Source organism: Oncorhynchus mykiss, chromosome 18, assembly GCF_057628025.1.
Source record: "Oncorhynchus mykiss isolate SJ-2025 chromosome 18, ASM5762802v1, whole genome shotgun sequence".
Taxonomy (NCBI): Eukaryota; Metazoa; Chordata; class Actinopteri; order Salmoniformes; family Salmonidae; genus Oncorhynchus; species Oncorhynchus mykiss.
In genome coordinates, this window is record NC_143039.1 from 7,070,001 (window position 1) to 7,080,801 (window position 10,801).

At 46.2% G+C, this 10,801-nt stretch overlaps 1 protein-coding gene across 1 annotated transcript in view; it reads right to left on the bottom strand.

The window, feature by feature from the left end:
* Window positions 1-10,225, bottom strand: part of LOC149975371 (ADP-ribosylation factor-like protein 13B) — a 54,676-nt gene extending 44,451 nt beyond the window's left edge. Inside the window, exon 1 of the mRNA XM_090207008.1 lies at window positions 9,395-10,225. Coding sequence (XP_090063134.1) covers window positions 9,395-9,453 — 59 coding nt within the window. The 5' untranslated portion in view covers window positions 9,454-10,225. The remainder of the gene's footprint in view (window positions 1-9,394) is intronic.
* Window positions 10,226-10,801: the final 576 nt, after the last annotated feature.

Below are 10,801 nucleotides of genomic sequence, written 5' to 3' on the forward strand. Positions count from 1 at the left end.
GTCTCTGATGTTAGCATTTACAGCACAAAACCAATGTCTCTGATGTTAGCATTTACAGCACAAAAACAATGCAAGTCAATGTCTCTGATGTTAGCATTTACAGCACAAAACCAATGTCTCTGATGTTAGCATTTACAGCACAAAACCAATGTCTCTGATGTTAGCATTTACAGCACAAAACCAATGCAAGTCAATGTCTCTGATGTTAGCATTTACAGCACAAAACCAATGTCTCTGATGTTAGCATTTACAGCACAAAACCAATGTCTCTGATGTTAGCATTTACAGCACAAAACCAATGTAAGTCAATGTCTCTGATGTTAGCATTTACAGCACAAAACCAATGCAAGTCAATGTCTCTGATGTTAGCATTTACAGCACAAAACGTAGCCTATAGCCTATAGCAGAAACGTAGCCTATAGCAGAAACGTAGCCTATAGCCTATAGCAGAAACGTAGCCTATAGCAGAAACGTAGCCTATAGCCTATAGCAGAAACGTAGCCTATAGCCTATAGCAGAAACGTAGCCTATAGCAGAAACGTAGCCTATAGCAGAAACGTAGCCTATAGCAGAAACGTAGCCTATAGCAGAAACGTAGCCTATAGCCTATAGCAGAAACGTACCCTATAGCCTATAGCAGAAACGTAGCCTATAGCCTATAGCAGAAACGTAGCCTATAGCCTATAGCAGAAACGTAGCCTATAGCCTATAGCAGAAACGTAGCCTATAGCAGAAACGTAGCCTATAGCCTATAGCAGAAACGTAGCCTATAGCAGAAACGTAGCCTATAGCCTATAGCAGAAACGTAGCCTATAGCCTATAGCAGAAACGTAGCCTATAGCCTATAGCAGAAACGTAGCCTATAGCCTATAGCAGAAACGTAGCCTATAGCCTATAGCAGAAACGTAGCCTATAGCAGAAACGTAGCCTATAGCCTATAGCAGAAACGTAGCCTATAGCCTATAGCAGAAACGTAGCCTATAGCCTATAGCAGAAACGTAGCCTATAGCCTATAGCAGAAACGTAGCCTATAGCCTATAGCAGAAACGTAGCCTATAGCAGAAACGTAGCCTATAGCAGAAACGTAGCCTATAGCCTATAGCAGAAACGTAGCCTATAGCCTATAGCAGAAACGTAGCCTATAGCCTATAGCAGAAACGTAGCCTATAGCAGAAACGTAGCCTATAGCCTATAGCAGAAACGTAGCCTATAGCCTATAGCAGAAACGTAGCCTATAGCCTATAGCAGAAACGTAGCCTATAGCCTATAGCAGAAACGTAGCCTATAGCCTATAGCAGAAACGTAGCCTATAGCCTATAGCAAAAACGTAGCCTATAGCCTATAGCAGAAACGTAGCCTATAGCCTATAGCAGAAACGTAGCCTATAGCAGGGATCATCAACAAGATTCAGCTGAGGGACGGTGTTTTTTCTGGAGCGGATGGTCGGGGGGCCTGAACATACAAATCATTTGTAGACTGCAAATTGACTACAAGAAGCCCAAACAGATATGATACTAAAATAATCATTTCAAACCCTGATTACGTTTGTATAGGATCACGTGACTCTCTATTATGGTGGGAATAAATGGGAACATATTCCTTAACTAAAAAATTACTTGGAGCCGATTTCCTGGGTGTTTTTACAGTCTTATGTCCAACAATGGAGGGGGGGGGGGAAAGAAAACAAATTCTAAGAATTTGGGGGGCCAAATAAAACCACCTTCCGGCCACAAGTTGGGGAACCCGGGCCTATAACCTAGGCCTACTCCACACTATACACTGTCAAGCCATGTGTCAAACCTTTTTTTTTGCCAACAGTGATTGGGTTATATTATCAGCCTAAATTATGACTATCCAATCTACTCATCACATTATCTTACATCAGTATGCAAATGTAATGATGCTACGAATGCTTATTAATAATAAAAAGTGCATTTTTATAGTGAAAATAAGCTTCCCCCAAACTTGAAACTCACACACTGCCTACGATCCTGTGCCTTTATCACAGTCAACAACACACATATATATATATATATGTTATAGTAAAAATAGGCATGTCATGAAATCAAACAGAATGAAAGAGAACATACAGAATAACAGCCCTGGGGTTTATGCCTTTTTAATCCGGCCCCCGGAGAGAGGGGGAGTACTTCTGCAGTTTTAAGGAGTGACAGCTGCCAAAAGTGGCTGTAGTTTAGCACCTTAGTCACTGGTTACATGACTACCCGGTAATCAGGCAGCAGCATGCTATATACCACACATCTCTGTTGGGTGATACAGTGCCTTGCGAAAGTATTTGGCCCCCTTGAACTTTGCGACCTTTTGCCACATTTCAGGCTTCAAACTTAAAGATATAAAACTGTATTTTTTTGTGAAGAATCAACAACAAGTGGGACACAATCATGAAGTGGAACGACATTTATTGGATATTTAAACTTTTTTAACAAATCAAAAACTGAAAAATTGGGCGTGCAAAATTATTCAGCCCCTTTACTTTCAGTGCAGCAATTCAGTGAGGATCTCTGAATGATCCAATGTTGACCTAAATGACTAATGATGATAAATACAATCCACCTGTGTGTAATCAAGTCTCCGTATAAATGCACCTGCACTGTGATAGTCTCAGAGGTCCGTTAAAAGCGCAGAGAGCATCATGAAGAACAAGGAACACACCAGGCAGGTCCGAGATACTGTTGTGAAGAAGTTTAAAGCCGGATTTGGATACAAAAAGATTTCCCAAGCTTTAAACATCCCAAGGAGCACTGTGCAAGCGATAATATTGAAATGGAAGGAGTATCAGACCACTGCAAATCTACCAAGACCTGGCCGTCCCTCTAAACTTTCAGCTCATACAAGGAGAAGACTGTCTGCCGTCAGGTCGGCCCCTCCACCAACTGTTCCGGCCGTCAGGTCGGCCCCTCCACCAACTGTTCCCAGCCGTCAGGTCGGCCCCTCCGCCAACTGTTCCCAGCCGTCAGGTCGGCCCCTCCACCAACTGTTCAGGCCGTCAGGTCGGCCCCTCCACCAACTGTTCCCGGCCGTCAGGTCGGCCCCTCCACCAACTGTTCCCAGCCGTCAGGTCGGCCCCTCCACCAACTGTTCCCGGCCGTCAGGTCGGCCCCTCCACCAACTGTTCCGGCCGTCAGGTCGGCCCCTCCACCAACTGTTCCCGGCCGTCAGGTCGGCCCCTCCACCAACTGTTCCCAGCAGTCAGGTCGGCCCCTCCACCAACTGTTCCCAGCCGTCAGGTCGGCCCCTCCACCAACTGTTCCCAGCCGTCAGGTCGGCCCCTCCACCAACTGTTCCCGGCCGTCAGGTCGGCCCCTCCACCAACTGTTCCCGGCCGTCAGGTCGGCCCCTCCACCAACTGTTCCCGGCCGTCAGGTCGGCCCCTCCGCCAACTGTTCCCAGCCGTCAGGTCGGCCCCTCCGCCAACTATTCCCAGCCGTCAGGTCGGCCCCTCCGCCAACTGTTCCCAGCCGTCAGGTCGGCCCCTCCGCCAACTGTTCCCAGCCGTCAGGTCGGCCCCTCCGCCAACTGTTCCCAGCCGTCAGGTCGGCCCCTCCGCCAACTGTTCCCAGCCGTCAGGTCGGCCCCTCCGCCAACTGTTCCCAGCCGTCAGGTCGGCCCCTCCGCCAACTGTTCCCAGCCGTCAGGTCGGCCCCTCCGCCAACTGTTCCCAGCCGTCAGGTCGGCCCCTCCGCCAACTGTTCCCAGCCGTCAGGTCGGCCCCTCCGCCAACTGTTCCCAGCCGTCAGGTCGGCCCCTCCGCCAACTGTTCCCAGCCGCCAGGTCGGCCCCTCCGCCAACTGTTCCCAGCCGTCAGGTCGGCCCCTCCGCCAACTGTTCCCAGACGTCAGGTCGGCCCCTCCGCCAACTGTTCCCAGACGTCAGGTCGGCCCCTCCGCCAACTGTTCCCAGCCGTCAGGTCGGCCCCTCCGCCAACTGTTCCCAGCCGTCAGAACGGCCCCTCCACCAACTGTTCCCAGCCGTCAGGTCAGCCCCTCCACCAACTGTTCCCAGCCGTCAGGTCGGCCCCTCCACCAACTGTTCCGGCCGTCAGGTCGGCCCCTCCACCAACTGTTCCGGCCGTCAGGTCGGCCCCTCCACCAACTGTTCCCAGCCGTCAGGTCGGCCCCTCCACCAACTGTTCCCAGCCGTCAGGTCGGCCCCTCCACCAACTGTTCCGGCCGTCAGGTCGGCCCCTCCACCAACTGTTCCGGCCGTCAGGTCGGCCCCTCCACCAACTGTTCCGGCCGTCAGGTCGGCCCCTCCACCAACTGTTCCGGCCGTCAGGTCGGCCCCTCCACCAACTGTTCCCAGCCGTCAGGTCGGCCCCTCCACCAACTGTTCCGGCCGTCAGGTCGGCCCCTCCACCAACTGTTCCCGGCCGTCAGGTCGGCCCCTCCACCAACTGTTCCGGCCGTCAGGTCGGCCCCTCCACCAACTGTTCCCAGCCGTCAGGTCGGCCCCTCCACCAACTGTTCCGGCCGTCAGGTCGGCCCCTCCACCAACTGTTCCGGCCGTCAGGTCGGCCCCTCCACCAACTGTTCCCAGCCGTCAGGTCGGCCCCTCCACCAACTGTTCCGGCCGTCAGGTCGGCCCCTCCACCAACTGTTCCCGGCCGTCAGGTCGGCCCCTCCACCAACTGTTCCGGCCGTCAGGTCGGCCCCTCCACCAACTGTTCCGGCCGTCAGGTCGGCCCCTCCACCAACTGTTCCCAGCCGTCAGGTCGGCCCCTCCACCAACTGTTCCGGCCGTCAGGTCGGCCCCTCCACCAACTGTTCCGGCCGTCAGGTCGGCCCCTCCACCAACTCATGCTTTTCACCAGATAAACCCACCCACACCAGTGGTTGTGTAGAGCCAGCTGTTCACCAGATAAACCCACCCCATTGGTTGTGTAGAGCCAGCTGTTCACCAGATAAACCCACCCCATTGGTTGTGTAGAGCCAGCTGTTCCCCAGATAAACCCACCCCATTGGTTGTGTAGAGACAGCTGTATGCCTCAACACCAACAGGAAAAGATGAACACTTCCAGATCTTATTTGGTGCTTATCTTTTTCAGTCATTTATTAAAATGTTTTGCATAATGAAGGTATTTACACAATGAATGGCCTGGGATGTGGCCTTAAATGGATAGTTTGTCACTGTCTCCATCGTATTAGCATTTACAGCACAAAACCAATGCAAGTCAATGTCTCTGATGTTAGCATTTACAGCACAAAACCAATGCAAGTCAATGTCTCTGATGTTAGCATTTACAGCACAAAAACAATGTCTCTGATGTTAGCATTTACAGCACAAAAACAATGCAAGTCAATGTCTCTGATGTTAGCATTTACAGCACAAAACCAATGTCTCTGATGTTAGCATTTACAGCACAAAAACAATGCAAGTCAATGTCTCTGATGTTAGCATTTACAGCACAAAACCAATGTCTCTGATGTTAGCATTTACAGCACAAAACCAATGTCTCTGATGTTAGCATTTACAGCACAAAACCAATGTAAGTCAATGTCTCTGATGTTAGCATTTACAGCACAAAACCAATGCAAGTCAATGTCTCTGATGTTAGCATTTACAGCACAAAACGTAGCCTATAGCAGAAACGTAGCCTATAGCAGAAACGTAGCCTATAGCCTATAGCAGAAACGTAGCCTATAGCAGAAACGTAGCCTATAGCCTATAGCAGAAACGTAGCCTATAGCCTATAGCAGAAACGTAGCCTATAGCAGAAACGTAGCCTATAGCAGAAACGTAGCCTATAGCAGAAACGTAGCCTATAGCCTATAGCAGAAACGTACCCTATAGCCTATAGCAGAAACGTAGCCTATAGCCTATAGCAGAAACGTAGCCTATAGCCTATAGCAGAAACGTAGCCTATAGCCTATAGCAGAAACGTAGCCTATAGCCTATAGCAGAAACGTAGCCTATAGCAGAAACGTAGCCTATAGCCTATAGCAGAAACGTAGCCTATAGCAGAAACGTAGCCTATAGCCTATAGCAGAAACGTAGCCTATAGCCTATAGCAGAAACGTAGCCTATAGCCTATAGCAGAAACGTAGCCTATAGCCTATAGCAGAAACGTAGCCTATAGCCTATAGCAGAAACGTAGCCTATAGCAGAAACGTAGCCTATAGCAGAAACGTAGCCTATAGCCTATAGCAGAAACGTAGCCTATAGCCTATAGCAGAAACGTAGCCTATAGCCTATAGCAGAAACGTAGCCTATAGCCTATAGCAGAAACGTAGCCTATAGCCTATAGCAGAAACGTAGCCTATAGCAGAAACGTAGCCTATAGCAGAAACGTAGCCTATAGCCTATAGCAGAAACGTAGCCTATAGCCTATAGCAGAAACGTAGCCTATAGCCTATAGCAGAAACGTAGCCTATAGCAGAAACGTAGCCTATAGCCTATAGCAGAAACGTAGCCTATAGCCTATAGCAGAAACGTAGCCTATAGCCTATAGCAGAAACGTAGCCTATAGCCTATAGCAGAAACGTAGCCTATAGCCTATAGCAGAAACGTAGCCTATAGCCTATAGCAGAAACGTAGCCTATAGCCTATAGCAGAAACGTAGCCTATAGCAGGGATCATCAACAAGATTCAGCTGAGGGACGGTGTTTTTTCTGGAGCGGATGGTCGGGGGGCCTGAACATACAAATCATTTGTAGACTGCAAATTGACTACAAGAAGCCCAAACAGATATGATACTAAAATAATCATTTCAAACCCTGATTACGTTTGTATAGGATCACGTGACTCTCTATTATGGTGGGAATAAATGGGAACATATTCCTTAACTAAAAAATTACTTGGAGCCGATTTCCTGGGTGTTTTTACAGTCTTATGTCCAACAATGGAGGGGGGGGGGGAAAGAAAACAAATTCTAAGAATTTGGGGGGCCAAATAAAACCACCTTCCGGCCACAAGTTGGGGAACCCGGGCCTATAACCTAGGCCTACTCCACACTATACACTGTCAAGCCATGTGTCAAACCTTTTTTTTTGCCAACAGTGATTGGGTTATATTATCAGCCTAAATTATGACTATCCAATCTACTCATCACATTATCTTACATCAGTATGCAAATGTAATGATGCTACGAATGCTTATTAATAATAAAAAGTGCATTTTTATAGTGAAAATAAGCTTCCCCCAAACTTGAAACTCACACACTGCCTACGATCCTGTGCCTTTATCACAGTCAACAACACACATATATATATATATATATATTTGTTATAGTAAGAATAGGCATGTCATGAAATCAAACAGAATGAAAGAGAACATACAGAATAACAGCCCTGGGGTTTATGCCTTTTTAATCCGGCCCCCGGAGAGAGGGGGAGTACTTCTGCAGTTTTAAGGAGTGACAGCTGCCAAAAGTGGCTGTAGTTTAGCACCTTAGTCACTGGTTACATGACTACCCGGTAATCAGGCAGCAGCATGCTATATACCACACATCTCTGTTGGGTGATACAGTGCCTTGCGAAAGTATTTGGCCCCCTTGAACTTTGCGACCTTTTGCCACATTTCAGGCTTCAAACTTAAAGATATAAAACTGTATTTTTTTGTGAAGAATCAACAACAAGTGGGACACAATCATGAAGTGGAACGACATTTATTGGATATTTAAACTTTTTTAACAAATCAAAAACTGAAAAATTGGGCGTGCAAAATTATTCAGCCCCTTTACTTTCAGTGCAGCAATTCAGTGAGGATCTCTGAATGATCCAATGTTGACCTAAATGACTAATGATGATAAATACAATCCACCTGTGTGTAATCAAGTCTCCGTATAAATGCACCTGCACTGTGATAGTCTCAGAGGTCCGTTAAAAGCGCAGAGAGCATCATGAAGAACAAGGAACACACCAGGCAGGTCCGAGATACTGTTGTGAAGAAGTTTAAAGCCGGATTTGGATACAAAAAGATTTCCCAAGCTTTAAACATCCCAAGGAGCACTGTGCAAGCGATAATATTGAAATGGAAGGAGTATCAGACCACTGCAAATCTACCAAGACCTGGCCGTCCCTCTAAACTTTCAGCTCATACAAGGAGAAGACTGATCAGCGATGCAGCCAAGAGGCCCATGATCACTCTGGATGAACTGCAGAGATCTACAGCTGAGGTGGGAGACTCTGTCCATAGGACAACAATCAGTCGTATATTGCACAAATCTGGCCTTTATGGAAGAGTGGCAAGAAGAAAGCCATTTCTTAAAGATATCCATAAAAAGTGTTGTTTAAAGTTTGCCACAAGCCACCTGGGAGACACACCAAACATGTGGAAGAAGGTGCTCTGGTCAGATGAAACCAAAATGGAACTTTTTGGCAACAATGCAAAACGTTATGTTTGGCGTAAAAGCAACACAGCTGAACACATCATCCCCACTGTCAAACATGGTGGTGGCAGCATCATGGTTTGGGCCTGCTTTTCTTCAGCAGGGACAGGGAAGATAGTTAAAATAGATGGGAAGATGGATGGAGCCAAATACAGGACCATTCTGGAAGAAAACCTGATGGAGTCTGCAAAAGACCTGAGACTGGGACGGAGATTTGTCTTCCAACAAGACAATGATCCAAAACATAAAGCAAAATCTACAATGGACTGGTTCAAAAATAAACATATCCAGGTGTTAGAATGGCCAAGTCAAAGTCCAGACCTGAATCCAATCGAGAATATGTGGAAAGAACTGAAAACTGCTGTTCACAAATGCTCTCCATCCAACCTCACTGAGCTCGAGCTGTTTTGCAAGGAGGAATGGGAAAAAATTTCAGTCACTCGATGTGCAAAACTGATAGACATACCCCAAGCGACTTACAGCTGTAATCGCAGCAAAAGGTGGCGCTACAAAGTATTAACTTAAGGGGGCTGAATAATTTTGCACGCCCAATTTTTCAGTTTTTGATTTGTTAAAGTTTGAAATATCCAATAAATGTCGTTCCACTTCATGATTGTGTCCCACTTGTTGTTGATTCTTCACAAAAAAATACAGTTTTATATCTTTATGTTTGAAGCCTGAAATGTGGCAAAAGGTCTCAAAGTTCAAGGGGGCCGAATACTTTCGCAAGGCACTGTATATAGCGAACAAGACATTATATGAAATCACAGATTCTGACATGGGGTGAACTGGGTGGCTGGCTGGCAGCACTGGTACCACATTCACAAATCAAATAGCCAATAAATCAAAAATAGTGTGAATATTTAAATACATAACCAGACAATTTAACTTCCGTTAGCTAACTAGTCATTTTTTTTATTTAACCAGGTAAACTAGTTGAGAACAAGTTCTCATTTGCAACTGCGACCTGGCCCAGATAAAGCATAGCAGTTCGACACATACAACAACACAGAGAGTTACACATGGAATGATACTTCATGCACTCACCTTGCGGGCTGCCGCCAGCGTTTCAACCAGTTGCAACAATTCGCCATCAGACTAAACATTGTTGTCCAAACTCAGATAATTGTCGGAAAAGATTCATGTAGCAGCGATTCTGAATGAATCAAATGCCTCTATTCGGCATTTCAGCTCATTATCACCATACAGCTGCATGAGTTAGGCCTAGGGGCCAATAAAAGTGGCATTCTTTGACATCGTCGGACTGTCAAACTAAAAACACTAGCCACAGCTAGTACTAGTGAGTGTACTTGCTGTTTCTCTAACTATATCATTGTGTTTACTTTATCTACCTACACAAATTAGCTAGCTAGAACAAAGTGTTAATAAGATTTAAAAAAAATCCTAACTATTTAAAAGCAATATAAAATATTGGCCAGCTTGTAACGTTAGCGAGAACTAGCTAATGACATTAGCAGGTAAGTTTCCTTGCTAAACTACACTAGCAAAATATTATGTTTGGTATTTTTCACAAACTGCAAAAGATAGCGGCTAGACAATGTTAACAAGCTAAGCTAATGTAGCTAGCTAACGTCAGTTAGCTAACCTAGCTAGCATACAATGCAGCTAGCTAATGTTAGTTAGCGAACCTAGCTAGCATACAATTTAGGCGCTGCTAGCGACCTTAGCTAGTTTTACGTACAGCTGGCGTTGTCAGGTAAAACAAAACAACAACAAAAGTAAAGGTAATATTCCTTTGTAAAGATCTCTTCAGTGAGAAAAATATTTCTGGAATCCGTTTTTTTTTTTTGTGTTTACGACCGTTGTCGTGTTCGGCTGCTATGGCTACAAGAGCCGTGGGGGGACGTCATCATCAGTGGTCGAGAAATCAGGCACCCCCTCTTTTAGTGGTCGTTCCTAGATACCACAGTCATAATTATGGCTAAACTCTTGACTATTCCTACAATTTCTTAAAATCTGGGTTTAAACATAACCTTAAGCACACTGCTAACCTTATGCTTAAACCTTTAAAAGAAGTCTAAAAAAATGCTTTGTGGCTGTGGTAACTAGTGACAATCTTTACTGTAAAAGTCTGCAACAGCACCTTCTGTGGACAAAGCGTGGAACTACACGGGTCTAATAAATATGACAAGTGTTCTGGCTTTAACAGAAATCCTTAAATCTATTGACGCACCCCTCGTGTCAATCTAAATAACATCCCCAGCCAAATCTGTCAGATGAAGTTAAGAGAAATGTTTTTGCATGGGCTGCGTCTCAATCTGCCTGTATGTGTCTTCCACATCTGGGGTGGAAGGTGGCCCGAGCTACAGCGGTTAGACCATGAGATATCACAAAAATGTTTATTAGCATCTGAACGGTTTGGCCTACAAAACTAGTAGCGTTCAGACCACTCTATGGAAAGATGACTCATGACGGCGTCATGGGACTTGTCTG